This window comes from Hyla sarda, chromosome 3, assembly GCF_029499605.1.
Source record: "Hyla sarda isolate aHylSar1 chromosome 3, aHylSar1.hap1, whole genome shotgun sequence".
Lineage (NCBI taxonomy): Eukaryota > Metazoa > Chordata > Amphibia > Anura > Hylidae > Hyla > Hyla sarda.
Genome location: NC_079191.1, coordinates 239,759,843 through 239,779,111, shown reverse-complemented (window position 1 = coordinate 239,779,111; position 19,269 = coordinate 239,759,843). Strand labels below are relative to the sequence as shown.

At 40.1% G+C, this 19,269-nt stretch overlaps 1 protein-coding gene across 2 annotated transcripts in view; it reads left to right on the top strand.

The window, feature by feature from the left end:
- The window catches only part of SLC22A16 (solute carrier family 22 member 16), a 162,708-nt gene that overhangs the window by 128,574 nt on the left and 14,865 nt on the right, over positions 1–19,269 (top strand). For both annotated transcript variants that reach the window (XM_056566324.1, XM_056566323.1), the window contains 5 exons: positions 1,853–1,970; positions 6,871–7,408; positions 10,915–11,042; positions 17,687–17,796; positions 17,911–18,010. In XM_056566324.1, coding sequence (XP_056422299.1) covers positions 1,853–1,970; positions 6,871–7,408; positions 10,915–11,042; positions 17,687–17,796; positions 17,911–18,010 — 994 coding nt within the window. The remainder of the gene's footprint in view (positions 1–1,852; positions 1,971–6,870; positions 7,409–10,914; positions 11,043–17,686; positions 17,797–17,910; positions 18,011–19,269) is intronic.

The following is a 19,269-nucleotide window of genomic DNA, read 5'->3' as shown; positions in this document are numbered from 1 at the left end:
CAATGCAAAGACTAATTGAACTTCTCTTCTTTTTATCTGCTATCAGGTGTGATTTTTATATTGCCCACACCTGTTACTTGCCCCAGGTGAGTTTAAAAGAGCATCACATGCTCAAAACAATCTTATTTTTTCACAATTTTGAAAGGGTGCCAATAATTTTGTCCAGCCCATTTTTGGAGTTTGGTGTAACCTTATGTCCAATTAGCTTTGTTTCCTCCCTTTTTTGGTTTAATTCCAATACACACAAAGGGAATAAACATGTGTATAGCAAAACATGTGTTAGTGCAATCCTTTTCTGTGAGAAATACCTAATTTTCTAGAAAAATTTCAGGGGTGCCAACATTTATGGCCATGACGAATACACACACACACACACACACACAGAACAGCAGCTTGGGTTAAGAACATTTATGAAATGGATAAACATATTGTGCTTGATAAGGTTCTTCTTAATAAACCACAGGAGTTGGATTGACACCAGGAAACTAGGAAGCAACAAGTCACAAGCAAATCCATATTAATGGTCAAAAGATGTTTATATATAAATACAACTAACCCTTGATGTGTTTGCCAGAACTTCATGTGGCTGTCTCATCTACACTTGCAAACTAAATTGAACTAACATCTAGTTACTCTTATAAGGCAGGAGTACAAAAGTGCAAACATCATCAGTTTTTTCTCAGTTAGAATTGACAATATAAAAATGTTGGTAGAATTAATTTACTGGGGGCATTCTGGGTCATGCAAGTTCTACCGACTACTGATATATTAATGGAAATTTCCACTTTTGGGGACTTTTTTTTTATAACCACATATTTGATACTCATGTGACATTCCCATTCCTGCCCCCGACAAAAAAAAAATGCTGGTCCCCTCATCCTGCCCCATCTAACTCATGTTTCACATTGCCCCACCCCGTCCAAATTGTCACTGTTTTGGGATAAAGCAGCTCCATTCAATTACTACTTACACATTTGCTATACAACTGATGCTAATAGAGCAGAGAGCAATACTTAGCAGTGTAAGCTATAAATCAAGGGGTTACATTTATTATAGTAAGCTCCTAAGTAGTCTTCAGGTATAAATACCGTATGTTCAATCAATGGCATAGGATTTTACAACTCTCACAATATGTAAACACAGTATGATCTATTTGGATTCCCAAGCATGTAAATCTATGAATGTGAAACATCGTAAGGTAGGCAATATTTATTTCTGGCGTAACTGGAAGGTAACCCATACGACATGAGGTAGGAGATCGTATTTATTGCTCACTAAATGAAGAAAGATGCCAATAAAGTCGATGAAGGATATATGTAAGAGAAAAGAGAATGAGGAGGTAGAATAACGAGGGAAAAATAGAACATGTCTAGAGACATATAAGAGGAGAAGAACAAGTGTAAAGAAATAGAAGAAAATAAAGCAAAGGAAAATATATATTTTTTTTTTAAATCTTCCCTCCCCTGTCCCTCCTTACCCCTTTCATTTCCATAGGCTTGTATGGACAGCATGTAATGTGATTTCTTAATCAGCTGCTAGTCTGTCTTGTAAATACAACAGATAATTGAGCTGCTATTTTCAAACTTTTTCCTCTGATAAGGTATATTACAATGTTTCTTACACTCATTTCTACTATTGATTTATGCAAAGATTGTTTGAACAACAGTCAGTATTATATTATTGAGTGACAAGCTGCAGTCCACAAGGTTGCAATCAGCAATTTCTTTTGCAGTAGATATAAATTGATGCATAACATTGGTTAGCCGGACTACAATCTGAACAGGATTGGATGCATTGCATTTATTTTTTTAATGATGAAGCACTTGATATTTATTTTTTTTGTTATCTCCAGAGTGGGAAGACGACCAATAATGTGGATCACAAGTTCTTGCCAGTTTATATTCGGTGTTGCTGTGGCATTTACCTTCAACTACTACAGCTTTGTCATTGTTCGTTTTCTCCTAGCTATGGTGTGTTAATATTTTATTATATGTTACAGTATACCAAGGTCTGCAAACCTAGGTAATTTGTCAAAAATATGTTAGATGTTTTATGTTTTGATAGTAATAATTTTAATATTTACAATTTTAATATTTACAATTACTGTGTTGTCATGACTTATATCTCTAATGTATACCTACAGAGTATAAACCTACATGTACTATAAGTAAAGAGATCGGTCAACACCACTTATGAACATAGTTGATCTTCCCAGATGAAATCAGTTTTGAGATTATGTATTGTGATGCTCAGTGTCAATTTGCTATACCAGGTAATCCAATTCAGAGAAGAAAAAAACTTTTATGGCACTCACCATATCAATTCTTTTATCCTAGTTTTACATTAAGTGCAAATACAATTCATGGGAACAAAGACATGAGGAAAGCCAGACCTACAGTTGTTTTGTGTCACCTGACGCTTTGGTCTGGCATTCCTTATGTCTAGGTTTCCATGAATTGTATGGAAATTATATATAAATTATATAGTGAGCGCTATGAAAGTTTTTTTTATTTTTATTTTTTTATTGGCATACCAAATGTATACCTATTTAGATAACATATCTATAGTGACAAGTTAACTAATTCCGATTGAATAAGATTTTTTCTACATTATACAAAATGTCTTGCTGACCTCAAGGCACATGGTATATGCCTTATTGCTTAGCTTCTTAGTGGAGTTTGCTGTTAAAATACTCAGCTGTCCCCTGTTCCTGTCTGTGGTAAGGCCAAGATCAGGGTTTTTATCTGAAGTTTCTAGAAGTTTTTAAATAGTCACTAGGAAGCTTTTTTCAGCCTACAGAGGAAAACACTGGTCTGGGCCACAGACATGGACAAGGAATAGGTGAGTATGTTTACTGTTTACTATGTTTGTATGTTAGCAAACAGTGCATTGCTTAAAGGGCTACTCCCCTGGAAAAAAAAAAATGTTAAGTCAACTGGTGCCAGAAAGTTAATTAGATTTGTAAATTACTTCTATTAAAAAAATCTCAATCCTGCTAGTACTTATCAGCTGCTGTATGTTCCACAGAAAGCTCTTTTCTTTTTGAATTTCCTTTCTGTCTGACCACAGTGCTCTCTGCTGACACCTCTGTCCATTTTGGGAACTGTCCGGGGCAGGATAGGTTTGCTATGGGGGTTTTCTACTCTGGACAGTTCCTTTGGAACATACAGCAGCTGATAAGTATTGGAAGGATCAAGATTTTTAAATAGAAGTAAATTACGAATGTTCTGAACTTTCTGGCACCAGTTGATTAAAAAAAAAAATAATAATAATAATAATAAGTTTTCCAGTGGAGTACCTCTTTAAAGACACGAAAACCCACAATGCTCCCTAAAAAAATAAAAATAAAAAAACAAGCAGGAACATAACAGTTCAGCAGAAGGCTTGACATCAGCCTTTAAACTCAGCAATACAAAATGTGGCTCCAGCATAAAGTCCTTACATAACCATGTAGTGGTAATTAGTCCTGGTGCAGAGACACCAGTCTATCTGGGGTCATCTTCTGGGTAGAAACATTGTCCTTGAAGGCAGCAATCTGTTCTGACAGAAAACTGTTTGGGCCTCATTTACTAATCTGAAACCGAACAGTTTTTGTCTGGTTATTTTGGCGCAGAGTGTCTGAGACATGTCTGCGCCAATCTGCGCCAGTGTGCACCTGGAAAATCTGACAAACCCAACATTGCACTGTGAAAAGCCGAAAAGGGGCGTGGTCTGTCACAAAGGGGGCGTGGCTGGACCTAAAGGGGCGTGGTTTCACAACCCGACCGATTTACTATTGAATTCACAGAAAATCTTGTGGATATATGGCTGGAAATATCCACCTAGAAAAAGCTGGTCAGAAAATGTTCCCGACTTTTCCCAATAGTAAATAGAGAGGAATCCTGCAAGTCTGAAACAACTTTCCCACTAGTAAAAACCCAACACTATTAATAAATGAGGCCCTTTATTTCTTGCTGCGCTGCATTGGCCTGCATCAGTTCCTCCATGGCAGGGGACTGGCTTGGCAAGGATGTAGCAGCCTTTACCCAGGACATATGAAGGTTAAACAGACCAAAAAACAAACATGTATGCAGCCATAACCCTTAGCAACCAACTGCCCACATCCTCCACCATATGTGGGCATTAGCTGCACAAATGGTAGGCAAACAAGCAGAATGTTGGGGCAAAATAAAAGGATTTAAAAAAAAACAACAAGCAAAAACATAACAGTTCATCAGAAGGCTTAATGTCAGCCTTTAAACTCAGCACAAAACAAAACGTGACTCCAGCATAAAGTAGTTACTCCAGTCCTGGTGCAGAGATGCCAGTCTATCTCTGTCCCATTTCCCAGGGCAGCTTTGTGCTTTCTCCAGCCTGTAGCATAATGTGGAGGACATGGCAAACAGCTCCTCAGGTTCACACTCTACTCACCTGAGGTCTAGGAGCAGTGGCCTTTAAGGGCCTAAGAGGTCCAGTAAAGCATGTACGGACTGTGGGAACGGCCTTCCACCCACACTACAGCCGTTCCAGAAAAAGAGCCCAATAAAAGCTGCATGGTAGCTATCCTAACTATGCACAGGTCAGTAACCAACTGTTACTGACTAAAAATGCTCTTTTTCCCCACCGAACCCCGGGACTTCGGTGGCACATATATTGCAGTTTCTTTGCTGCAAATTAGCTGTATGGAAATGCTGAAGCGTACTGCCGGATCGGCCTCCTTGACAACCCTGGAAGTTTACTAATTGATACAGCAACCTACTTGGCACATATCTACCTTCCACCACTTTATCTGCTGGCTGCCTACAATATCTTGAAATTGGCAAAAGTAATAATGGATATAAAATTTACTGAAAACTGACTAATAAAAATCAGGCATTGCTTTTCAACTGTGGTTCAACAGAATTCTTTTTGAAAAACAAAATAATGAAACTGGCCTGGACCAAAATACTGGTACCAGAACTAAATATTTTGTATCTATCAGCAACCCCAAAAAATAACCGAACATCCACCATACTTCACAGTAGGGCTGAGGCCACTTTGCTGCATGTGGCACAGGGTGTCTTAAATCTGTACAGGGTACAATGAAACCTTAAGATTATCAAGACATTCTGGAGCGAAATGTGCTTCCCAGTGTAAGGAAGCTTGGTCTCAATCACAGGTCATGGGTCCTCCAACAGGATAATGACCCAAAACACACAGCTAAAAACACTGAAGAATGGCTAAGAGCAAAACATTGGACTACTCTAAAGTGGCTTAATCCATTAAAGGAGTACTCCGGTGCACACTTTTTTCATGTTATCCCGTCCGGGCTGCAAAATAAAAGAAAACACACTTTATCTTACCTGCCAACGAGCCCCCGGAGCTCCGGTACAGGTGTTCGGTCCCCGGGCTGTATTCTTCTTACTTCCGGTTAGCCCGGCACGTCACACGGAGCTTCAGCCTATCACTGGCCGAGGCGGGACATCGCTGCAGCCGGTGATAGGTTGAAGCTCCGTGTGACGTGTCGGGCTAACAGGAAGTAAGAAGAATACAGCCCGGGGACCGAACACCTGTACCGGAGCTCCGGGGGCTCGTTGGCAGGTAAGATAAAGTGCGTTTTCTTTTATTTTGCAGCCCGGACGGGATAACATGAAAAAAGTGTGCATCGGAGTACTCCTTTAAGATACTATTTTTGTCTAGGCCAGTTACATTGTGTTTATTTATTTTTTTATTTTTTTTTATGATTCTGTTGAACCACAATTCACATGCAATGTCTGATTTTTATCAGTTAATGTTTAGTAAAATGTGATTCATTATTTCTTTTGGCAGTTTCAAGTTATATCAGGGAGCATATTTGGTTTCTCTGTCTTTAATGGAGGGGTACCAACAATTTTGTCCATGTATGTAAGTGGTGATGTTATGCAATTTAAGTAAAATATTGAGAAATAGATTTTGAGGGGTTTGCACATTTGTATATATGATGGATGCTACTCAGTTGCGTTCTCATAAATAAAACATAGGCATACATGTTTAAAAAAAATAAACAAACATATACAAAGCTTCATTTTTGTGTGTACTATATACTGATTTACAGAATAGCACAGCAGATTGGGCTATTTTACTAGCAAATTCAAACTTATATCACCTAAATGGAGGCCAAAATGACACTCATTGTTAGGCTAGGTTCAGACTACAGAATTTCTGCCTGCAATTCCGCTTTGAAATTGCAGGCAGAAATTCTGCTTACTAAAATGTACAGTGTAGTGAATGGGTTTCCGTTCACTAATTCATACTTCGGAATTTTTGGAATTTGTGAACGAAAAATCAGCTTTAAAATATCTGCCTGAAGAATGGCGTTGCTCGTTCTTCAGGCGGATACCTTTTGCGGAACACATTGCAGTGTCCATGTGGTCCTAGCACCGACTGATTCAGTTGGGGCTGGCCGCACTCTGAATCTCTAGGCAGAAATTTTCCATCTAAAGATTCCGCAGTCTGAACCTAGCCTTAGCTACACACATTGTTAGCTACCATCAGTTTTTCAAACTATTTACAGCAGTTAAAAAGTCAGAATAAGCAGAATTGCGAACTTTATGCATATGAGAGGTGTGCCCAAGAAGCCTGTATAGGGCAGACTCCCTGCAGCCCCAGCACTGAGTTGCCATAGGCAATCTATGTGCCACTGGATGGTGCTTTATATGCTGTCATCTATACGTATGAAATTGAAGATATATGGAAGTACAGTATGACCCTATAAAAGTCAGACTACTTATATCAACTTGGAAGTTGTATAAAGTTGTAATACACTCATGAGTTTCTAATCTAATATTTTAGTTATGTTTAATATTTTTTATTTATAAGAATTGGTTGTCTTTTTATTTTACCAATTATTATCATGTTCTTTATCTTTTTCAGGCATCCAGTGGATATCTAGTTGTGGCATTTGTTTATGTAACAGAATATATAGGAAGTAAGGCTCGCACATGGGCCTCAATGCATATTCATGCTTTTTTTGCTGTTGGAGTTATGGTTGTGGCTTTTGTTGGATACATGATGCGTACCTGGTGGATATATCAAATAATTCTGTCGCTCATCACCCTACCATTTATCCTTTGCTGCTGGATGCTTCCTGAGACTCCATTCTGGCTGCATTCCCAGGGAAGATACAAAGAAGTAGAACGTGTAATCGCAACAATGGAAAAGTGGAACAAAGTGAGCACTCCATGCAAGCTGTCAGAACTATGCCCTGTGGAGGAGGGCATTGATCCTGAAAGAAGGGATGCCCAACCTGCCAAAAACCACAGTGTTTTAGACCTATTTCACAATTGCACTCTCGCAAGAAGAACCATCTCAGTGTGGCTCATCTGGTTTACTGGAAGCTTTGGATACTATGTATTTGCATTAAACTCTGTCAACTTGGGAGGAAATGAATATTTAAACCTTTTTCTTTCAGGTATAACCATTGTCAGCTTATGATAGAGGCAAAGCATAATTTAGAAATTTAACATACATAACCAAATAATACACAGCTAGATAAACTGTATGAAGCACAAATAACAGGATAATGGTATTTCCATAGTAGTAATGTATTTAAATTGTACATTACACACTCTATTCAAGGAGTTTCCCATAGCTGTAACATTACATACTAGCTTTTTATCATCTCACATTTCCATATGCACGTTCAGTGCCATATTAAGCAATCTTATAGACCTGTAGCACTGTACATCCTTAAAGTGTACCTGTCATTAGCAAAAGCTATTTATATATTGTAGGTAATAACATTATATGTATATTTGTATTAAACATTGATTTTAAAATGAGTATATTTTTGTCCCTGCAGATATTGCCTGGGTGTCTCTGTTAAGAGACCAAATACAGGATGTGTGGGTGGAAAGCAGGGCTCTGTGCACTGAGGACAAGCAGGGCTCTGTATACTGAGGACAAGCAGGGCTCTGTATACTGAGGACAAGCAGGGCTCTGTATACTGAGGACAAGCAGGGCTCTGTATACTGAGGACAAGCAGGGCTCTGTACACTGAGGACAAGCAGGGTTCTAAGAACTGAGGACAAGTAGGGATCTGTACATTGAGGACAAGCAGGGTTCTAACCACTGAGGACAAGCAAGGCTCTGACCACTGAGGACAAGCAGGGCTCTGTACACTGAGGACAAGCAGGGCTCTGAGCACTAAGGACAAGCAGGGATCTGTACACTGAGGACAAGCAGGGCTCTGTGCACTGAGGACAAGCAGGGCTCTGTGCACTGAGGACAAGCAGGGCTCTGTGCACTGAGGACAAGCAGGGCTCTGTGCACTGAGGACAAGCAGGGCTCTGTGCACTGAGGACAAGCAGGGCTCTGTGCAGTAAGGCTCTGTGACATACGCCAACTCACACAGCAGGATGATTGACAAACCAGGAGCCTGTGCAGAGCTTTGCTTGTCCCGCCCTCACTTCCTGTATTTTGTCTCCTCATAGAGACACACCGGCCATACCTGCAGGGACAGCATTTTTTCACCCCAAAACATACACATTTTTAACCAATGTACTGTATATTACAAATATACATGTAATGGTATTATCCACATTATATCAAAATTTTTTGCTAACGACAGGTACAATTTAAATTTTTTTTATTACAAAAAGAGAGTTCTAGGCTGGGTCCACACATATTAGTTTGGTCAACATGTTAGTCTTTTTAGCCAAAACCAAAGGTGTAAGATTTATCCTTGAGGAGAACACCACAATGGTATGTGGAGATTTAAAGGGGTACTCTGGTGGAAACTTTTTCTTTCTTTTAAAACAACTGGTGCCAGAAAGTTAAACAGATTTGTAAATTACTTCTATTAAAAAATCTTAATCCTTCCAGTACTTATTAGCTGCTGAATACTACAGAGGAAATTATTTTCTTTTTGGAACACAGTGCTCTCTGCTGACATCTCTGTCCATTTTAGGAACTGTCCAGGGCAGCATATGTTTGCTATGGGGATTTTCTCTTGCTCTGGACAGTTCCTAAAATGGACAGAGATGTCAGCAGAGAGCACTGTGCTCATGATGTCAGCAGAGAGCTCTGTGTTCCAAAAATAAAAGAATTTCCTCTGTAGTATTCAGCAAAAAATAAATACTGGAAGGATTAAGATTTTTTAATAGAAGTAATTTACAAATCTGTTTAACTTTCTGGCACCAGTTGATTTAAGAAAAAATGGAATTCAGGAAAGAAAGGATATGCAAAGCAACACAATCATACCTCTTTTTTGGTAGCTCTTCCTAAGGGTATGTTCACACTACGGAATTCCCACGGAATTCCGCGAGTGGAATTCCGCGGTGTGAACTTAACATTAGTGTGAATGGGTCTCCGGGAGACCCGTTCACACTGCGGAATTTCAGCGGCGGACAATTCCGCCGCTGAGATTGTTCTGCGCAAAGAAAGAACATGTACATTCTTTACGCGGAAGTCCGCGAGTACTGCATAGCCGTCAATGGTGACGGTGCAGTGCCGCGCGGTCCTACCACCGCCGTCGGCTGCCAGGCGGAATTCTGCGAGCGGAGATTCCGTTCAGACTCCGTAGTGTGAACATACCCTTAAGGTCAGTGTTTTACTCCAACTCCAGAGTTTTAGAAACTGACTGTGAATTTTTGCCAGTCAGATATCTCTTCAAACGAAGAGGAAACCAATTTGCAGACATTTGTTTCTGATTGACTGCCCCTTGTCAGTACAGAGCAGGGTCGTCTGGCTTTTTTTTTTTTTTATTTATTTTTTTTTTAAATAACGTGGGTCAAAGGGGTAAGATTTCTTTTGCATGTCAAAAGGTCTCTCACCAACCTAACCAGGACACCCTGCTCTGTACTGACAAGGGGCAATCACCCTTAAACACCCCGAATTTGCAGATTAGTTCTCTCTCATTCTGGAGAGATGTCTAGCTCGGCATAAATTCCCAGTCAGTTTCTAAAACTCTGGGGTTGGAGTAAATCACTGATGTTAAGGAAAAGCAACCTTGAAATTTGGTGTGATTGAGCTGCTTTGCATATCCTTTCTAGCCAAAAAAAAAAAAAAAAAAAAAGGAATAGAATTGACACAGAAAAGGGTACCAAAAATACTGTGTGAACCCAGCCTTAGGGTTAATAAAGATCCAAGAACTGTAGTAAAATGTTACCTTCTAATCTTTATTTAACACAATGGCCCTGATTTACTAAGAGTGGGGTGTAGTTTTCTTTGTGTGTTTTTTTTTCCAACAGGTATTTTTCAGGTGAATTTACTAATATCCTTTTTGTTTTGCACTTCTCCCTAAGTTTTGCTTTTTTTCACAACTGCTCTGAGCTGTCAGGTTTTCCAGAGCTCAAATCCACCACATTTTATGTGGGAACATTAGTAAATATGTGACCCCGCCCCTCCCCTGTGGCCATGCCCTTTTTGGGCTTTCGGAGTAAAAGGGTTGGTGGGTTTTCATGGATTTTTTGGTTGCATATCCTTGCGCCAAAAACATGCAACACAATTTCAGTATATCAGGGATCAGTATAGTAAATGACCCCCAATGAGTGATAACCATTTTTATATGAATAACATGTGATGCCTATGTGCAGCTTCAAGTAGATTTGTCAAATACTAAACAGTTGGTAAGCTGCCCATACACTGCAATAGGGCTTCACAAGTATAACCCAGACATACCTTTGATCTAACTCTAAAGTGCATTGTATTCCTAAAATAAATGGTTTTGTAAGGTTTCCAGTACAGTTGAGAGACAGGACCATGTGTCACGCCACTTCTCCTTTTGATTGACACATGGGGCTCATGGCAGCCCTCTTTAGTTTGGGCTATACTGGGTTATACTTGTGAAGCAATGCAGTGAGTGGGCAGTTTACCAACTGTTTAGTAAGTGACAGGTGCACTTTTATTTGTCAACCATTAATCATAATTTAGACATTCAACTGAGAAATGTAACTAATAAGTAAAATTCTTTTTTAGGCGCTGTGGAGATTCCATCATATATCGTCTGCTGTCTTGGTATGGACAAACTCGGCAGAAGAAATACACTGGCTCCATTCCTTTTACTCAGTACTGTCATTTGTATTGTGATAATGGTCATTCCAAAGGTATGCATGTTATCCCTTTCCCTCCATAAAAAATAATTTCAGTATTTCTTGTGACACTAATAAATTATATTTTTAATTCATATTTTTATTACCAAAATTTAAAAGGCATTGTCCAGCCTGGAATGTTTTTGTAACATATGTCCCAGGCGACACGTTACCCAGTTCATTACCCCGTCATTGCTGGTTTCCTGCCCGCCCGGTCTCCACTGCTGTCTTCTTTTTTAACTACTTACGCTGCTGTAGTCAGGAGAGATTCTCTATGCTGTTCTGGCAATTCCTGTCTGCATGGCATGCCAATTAATCTTCTAGTGAAGAAGATGGTTACTGAGATAGGGCAATTAGGAAACAAGCAGCAGAGGGGGAGTAGGCTGGGTAAGTATACCTTTTTGTTATGTTCCCTGCAGCCAAATGTGAAAAAACATTCCAGGTCAAACAACATCTTTTAACTACCCTATGTTACATTGTATAGTTTACCTTTTAGCATCACCTTGTGCAGTTTTGACTCAGGGCTCTACCATAAAAAAAGCTCATGCACCAGCAATGCACTTGTAGGCTTTACATGAACCCATGCATTCCAGAGGTGGGCTTCTTTATTCCAAGAAAGCTGCTATTTTGGGGGAAAAATAGCACTAAGGCTAGGTTCACACGTCAGAATTTCCATGCGCAACTCTGCTCAGAATGCCTCCACGGAAATTCTGCTGCAGCAGAGTCCCGTTGAATTCAATGGGATTCTGCTGCTCTTTGCACACAGACGAAATTCCGTGCTAGATGTTTCTGGCATGGAAATTCCATTTTCCATGTCCGCACTATGAATGAACATGGTCTGCACAGAATGCATAGGCATCTTTGAGACAGCACATTCCTGTGCGGTCCTATGCCGGCGCCCCACAGTTTGCGGAATGTTCGTTCAGAGATTTTCTGTGCGAACATTCTGTAGTGTGAACATATGCCGGCGTTAGGACCGCACAGGAATGCTCGGTCTCATAGACTGCTATGCATTCCGTGCGGACTCTGCACAATAAATGAACATATTCATTCTTTGTGCAGATACAGAAAAGGGAGTTTTCATGCCAAAAACATCTGGCATGGAAATTCTGCTGTGCTGCAGTTCTGTATTGTGGTGAACATATGCCGGCATTAGGACCGCACAGGAATGTGCGGCCTTATAGACGGCTATGCATTCCGTTGGGACTCTGCACAATAAATGAACATATTCATTCTTTGTGCAGACACAGAAAAAGGAGTTTTCGTGCCAAAAACATCTGGCATGGAAATTCTGCTGTGCTGCAGTTCTGCTGCAGCAGAATTTCCATGTGGACATTCGAAGTGGAATTACGCACGGAAATTCCGACGTGTGAACCTAACCTTAGGCTATATATTTCCACACATCCTCTCCAATTCTGCGTCTGCATTCATTTGGGTTGTTTATGGCTTGTGCGGATTTCATGCAGAATCCGCAAGCAGAATTTCTGAAGTGTGAATGGGAGTATGGAATCCCATTGAAGTCCATTGGGCTTTAATTTGATGTACAATCTGCATGGAATGCATAGCCGTCTATCGCAGTGTCCGGAAAGTCCATACGGAGTTTCTCCATGCGGACATTCTGTCGAGTGAACATAGCCTTAAGCTTTACTTAAGCTTGCCTTTTTCAATGTTGACTAGAGAACCTCTGTAAATTTACAATTGAATATATGATAGGGTGATTTGAATCTATCTGTCATTGTGTTGTAATAATGCAAAAGTATTGAGCTTTTATGCAAAAATTTTAGCAAAGTGTAGAATTTTTGTTCCTCATTCATCTGCTTCTTAAGTGCAAAATGAGGCAACCTTCTAAATAGACCTAAGTAAAATATCCTACTATTTTGCTGTTGTAAAGTATGAGCAGCTTCTTCACATAGCTGACTGCCCTGCTGCTTTTGGCATATATCACACTGCTTCTGGCAATTCCAGCTCACTCTGCTCTCCCCCTCCATTCTCTTAAGTAAAAAAAAAAAAATAGCAACAAGGAGGGGTAGACGTTGTGCTTGTATGGAAAGGGGGGATACATCCAGGTTTTTACGACTATAGACAGAAAGTGAAGCACACACAAAGTTTTATGCAGGGGGATGAGAGGGGGGATCACAGCATAAGTGTACAGAGAGAAAAGAGGACCCTTAGAGAGGGAGGGGGAATTCATGCTCTCCTCCGTATCAATGTGTGTTAGCACAAGGGAGAAGAGATGGCCTGTAGAAAGAAAAATGCAGTACAGCAGTACAGAAATAAAACTCTCCTGGCTCTTCTGGTGCATGAGAGCAAATGAAGGCATCAGTATCCTGCACACAAAGTCCTTACATTCGGCATGGTACTGTATATTATTTTATCCACACGAGCAAAATATGAAACTAGGAGAAAGTTGCAAACTACGTATCAAGGGAAAAAATTATGAACATTGCAGAGTAAAAACCTAGTGCAATTTTTTTTTATAGAAAAATATATTATTTTTATAGTTTTTTTTTTCTTTAGGAATCTATAGCATTTAAAAAGTACCTGTAACCAAATAAACTGTTGTAAACTAACTCAGGCTATAACAGGGACTGTTCCTCAGGACTGGTGCGTGGTGAATGTGGTGCCAATATTTAAAAAGGGGTCAAAAGGTGACCCCGAGAATTATAGACCTGTTAGTTTAACCTCCATTGTATGTAATTTTTTTCAGGGTTTTCTAAGAGATGCTATTTTGGAGTATCTTGATAAAAATAAATGTATGACTCCATATCAGCATGGCTTTATGAGGGATCGGTCCTGTCAAACTAACCTGGTCAGCTTTTATGAGGAGGGGAGCTCCAGACTGGACCAGGAGGAATCGCTGGATGTCATATATCTGGATTTTTCCAAAGCATTTGATACAGTGCCACATAAAAGATTGTTGCATAAAATGAAAGAATTGGGCTGGGGGAGGATGTGTGTAAGTGGGTACGTAACTGGCTCAGTGATAGGAAACAGAGGGTGGTTATTAATGGTACTTATTCTGATTAGGTGACTGTTACTAGTGGGGTACCACAGGGGTCCGTCTTGGGTCCTATTCTGTTTAATATATTCAATAATTACCTTGTTGAGGGGTTGAATAGTAAAGTAGCAATCTTTGCAGATGATACTAAACTCTGTAAAGTGGTAAACACAGTAGAGGGCAGTGCACTGTTACAAATGGATCTGGATAGGTTGGAGGTTTGGGCTGGGAAGTGGCAGATGGGTGGTTCAACACTGATAAATGTAAGGTAATGCACATGGGGAAGAAAAATCCGGGCTGGGATTATGTATTAAATGGGAGCATACTTGGGATGACTGACATGAAAAAGGACTTAGGAGTCTTAGTTAATAGTAAATTTAGCTGTAGTGACCAGTGTCGGGCAGCTGCTGCCAAGGCAAATAAAATCATGTGGGCATCAATAGGGGAATAGATGCCCACGACAAGGAAATAATTCTACCACTGTACAAATCACCAGTCAGACCACACATAGAATACTGTGTACAGTACTGGGCACCAGTGTACAAGAAAGATATAGTGGAGCTGGAGAGGGTTCAAAGACGGGCAACCGGGGTAATACGGGGAATGGGAGGACTACAGTACCCAGAAAGATTATCAGAATTGTGGTATTTAGTTTAGAAAAAAGAAGGCTTAGGGGAGACCTAATGTATAAATATATCGGGGGGCAGTACAGAGATTTCTCCCATGATCTATTTATACCCAGGACTGTATCTATAACAAGGGGGCATTCTCTACGTCTAGAGGAAAGAAGGTCTCTACACCAGCACAGACGGGGGTTCTTTCCTGTGAGAGCAGTGAGACTGTAGAATTCTCTCCCGGAGGAGGTGGTCATGGGGAACTCTGTATAAGAGTTCAAAAGGGGCCTGGATGCATTTTTGGAGAAAAATAACATCGCTGGTTATGTATACAAGATTTATAGGGACAGAACATTGATCCAGGGATTTATTCTGACTGCCATATTTGGAGTCAGGAAGGAATATTTACCTCTAGTATGAGGGGTTTTGACTTCCTCTGGATGAACTCAGTAGGGATTGTAGGTTGAACTTGATGGACTCTGGTCTTTTTTCAACCTTATGAACTATTTAACGATGTTCCCTAACTACTCCAATCAGTCAGTGTTGCTATCAGTGAGGCTCTTCTGCAGCCTTCAGTCTGTTCAGCTGTCAATCAAGCTCCATGCAGAGAAACACTTCCTGAGTTTGGATTCCTGCCAGGCCGGGAGGAATTAATTGTGTCAGGGAACAGAATAGAGCCACCTAGTGGCCATTTTTTATATAACATTTTAAACATATTTCTCATGATAATTTTAAAAGCAAGGGGAATATGAAAGTGTCTGCTAATTAACCCTTAACGACAATGGACATAAATGTACGTCATGCTGATGTGGTACTTAGCGCACCATGACTTACATTTACGCACCGCCATGATCGCGAGCACCGGAGCGGTGCTCGCGTTATGCCCGTCATGCTATCAGCAGCCAGGGACCCGCCGGTAATGGCGGACATCCATGATTGGGCGGATGTTCGCCATTAACCCCTCAGATGCCGTCATCAATACAGATCACGGCATCAGCGGCAGTGCGGTACTTTGAATGGATGATCGGATCGCCCGCAGCGCTTCCGCGGAGATCCGATCTTCCAGCATGGTGGCCGGAGGTCCCCTCACCTGGCTCCGGCCGTCTCCCGGGGTCTTCTGCTCTGTACTGAGATCGAGCAGACCAGAGCAGAAGATAACCGATAATACTGAGCAGTGCTATGTCCTCTACATAGCACTGAACAGTATTAGCAATCAACTGACTGCAATGAATAGTCCCCTATGGGGACATAGAAAGTGTAAAAAATAAAAAAGTAAAAAAATTTTAAATAAAAAAAGTACAAAAATGTGAAAAATCCCCTCCCCCAATAAAAAGTAAAACGTCAGTTTTTCCCATTTTACCCCCAAAAAAGCGTAAAAAAAATTTATACACCTATTTGGTGTTGCCGCATGCGTAAAAGTCTGAACTATTAAGTTTAAATATAAAATAAAAAAGGTCCAAAATTGCTGCTTTTTTGTCACATTTTATTCCAAAAAAATTTATAAAAAATTTATAAAAAGTAAAACCTAAGCAAAAGTGGTACTGATAAAAACTACAGATCATGGCACAAATTAGCCCTCATACCGCCCCATGTACGGAAAAATTAGAAAGTTATAGGTGGTCAAAATAGGGCAATTTCAAACATGCTAATTTTGTTAAAATGGTTTGAGTTTTTTTTTAAGCGGTACAATTATAGAAAAGCATATAATCATGGGTATCATTTTAATCGTATTGACCCACAGAATAAAGAAAACATGTCATTTTTACCGGGAAGTGTACAGTGTGAAAACAAAACCTTCCAAAATTTGCTAAATTGCGGTTTTCTTTTCAATTTTCCCACATAAATAATATTTGTTTGGTTGCGCCGTACATTTTATGGTAAAATAAGTGATGTTATTACAAAGTACAATTGGTGACACAAAAAACAAGCCCTCACATGGGTCTGTGGATGGAAATATTAGAGAGTTAAGATTTTTAGACGGTGAGGAGGAAAAAACGAAAATGCAAAAATAAAATTGGTCTGGTCCTTAAGGCCAAAATGGGCCTGGTCCTAAAGGGGTTAAACAAGTAACACCATATTAAAAGTTTTATTTGGTGACAGGTACTCTTTAAATATATTTTACCTGTACAGCTGGATGCCACAGAATTTGGGACAACATGCATAAGCCATTATACTTTCACTGCCAACCAAAGAAGAAATCATAAATATAACATCACACCATTGCCTGTCATAAAAGGTGTATTCTGGCCACTATGAAAATAAAAAATGCATACTCATTTACCTCAGTCAATCACTCTCTGAGGTGTCAATGGACCTCTGCAGTCAATGGTTGGATAAGTGGGCCCTTACTGCTGAAACAAGTCTGGCTCAACAGTAGCAGGCAGAGCAATGAGTGGGGAGCCAGAAGCATCAGGGGGACAAGGTAGGGAGTGTGCACCTTTTGTTTCTTTTTCATAGTGGCGAATCATTGAATAGTAATATTCATTTTTTTGGAACACTCTTGTTAATAAAATTAAAAGGAAAAATTGATTAAAAACCCAGAAAACTGTGCACAGGAAAATGTCTTAAAGGGGTACTCCGGTGCTTACACATCTTATCCCCTATCCAAAGGATAGGGGATAAGATGCCTGATCGCGCGAGTCCCGCAGCTGGGGACGCCCGTGATCATGCACACGGCACCCTGTTTGTAATCAGTCCCCGGAGCGTGTTCAATCCGGGACTGATTACGGTCGACCGCAGGGCCGGCGGCGTGTGACGTCACGCCTCCGCCCCGTGTGATGTCACGCTCCGCCCCTCAATGCAAGCCTATGGGAGGGGGCACCGGAGTACCCCTTTAAAAGTAGAATATCTAGATTAAGCACCTTGTGATAGATTGTTTCCACCAGAATAGCAGGATAGGTTTACTGAATATGGGACGCATGGGGGGCATGCCACACCCTGTCAAGAACTGGTTTGTGAAGTATTAGTTCAAAGTCCTGAACAATGTCCTACAGAATTTCACATTTTAGCAGATACCAGTGAGGCTAATTTATTTGTTTGCATTACAGGACTACAGTACAATAACCATTGTTATGAGCATGGCGGGGAAGTTTTCAATAGGTATTGCATTTGGATTAATTTACCTATACACAGCTGAACTATATCCAACCATCATACGGTAAAATTTGATTTGTTGATGTAACTTGTAAAGTCTAAATCTTATGTAGGATGACATTTATAACATTTATTTGTGAAGTGCTAATGTTAGTTCTTCACTTTCTCGCAATTATAGATCCTTGGCTGTTGGTAGTGGGAGTATGATGTGTCGGATTGGTAGTGTGGTTGCTCCATTCTGTGTTTACCTGACAGAAGTATGGATATTCATGCCACAGGTATGGCCCTTCTATTACTTTATTTACCCATGTATTAATATAACTCTGGAAATCTTACTTCTTTTTCTTACCATACACCTTTTTTAAAGCTTTTATAGCAAAAACGATTAAATACAAAAAAAAACTTGTAACCAAATGCACTACTTTTGCGTTTTGGTTCCCAGGAATGTCCCACCAACATCATGACTGTTAGCAAATATGCAATATTTCATATCAACAATTCTGGCAGAGCATAATCAGGTTGACCTGGTGTTACCATTCATCCACCTTTGGCATTCTGCACAATAAAGATTTCTACATAATTATTAACTTTGCATCTAAAGGAAGTTTAAGTATTTCTACTAAACTATGAGCTAAAGAAAATTGAACGAATGTTATTTCATATATAATTCAATACTAAACAAATATGCCCACTATCTAAGTAATGTTGGACATCTCCACATCAGCCATATAAGATGGGCTCCATTGTATAGGCAATTTGGGCAGTTGTGGTTATTCCCATTTCTACTTATTATTAAAATTTTTGAGATAAAGTACAGTTTGCAATGCCGTCAGTTCGGCACTGGGAATCCCATATTTCTAATTTGACCAAGGATGATTGGGAGGACATTTTCTCCTCGCATATGCTGGTGTCCCCTGCAGCCAATAACAAATCGATCCAATTGAATATTATTAACTACAGCTATATTACTCCCCTTAGACTATATAGAATGGGTCTTTCTGTCTCTGATGCTTTTCATCGCTGTGGTGCTGCTAGGGCACATTTCTGGCACCTTATCTGGGCCTGTCCTTCAATTATGTTATTTTGGAGTGAAGTTCTCCAACTTCTCGCTACCCTTGTTCAGCTTTCCCTATCTGCTGATCCTCTGACTTGCCTATTTGGTGTTATGGATGAGGAGATATGGACACATCACGTCCGCACTCTTTTGCGGGAAACCCTGTTCATGGTCAGGAAAGCCATTGCTCTCAAGTGGATGGACCCCAGCCCTACTACTTTATCTAAGTGGAAGGCCCTTGTTAATGCAATAATACCTTTCTCTCATATAGTATACAAGATTAGGAAATGTTTGGGTAAATTCCTTTCTGTGTGGGGTGTATGGTGCTCCTCTCCATTAACTCAATGTTCATATTCTATGTCTCCCCCGCGGGCTCCATAATTGCTTCCCATGTATCACGAATAGTTGCTTCATGGTGCTTTATTTTTGTGTTCTTTCGTATGTTAGAGCCTGTCCGTCATCTGTCGTCTATGTTAATGCATG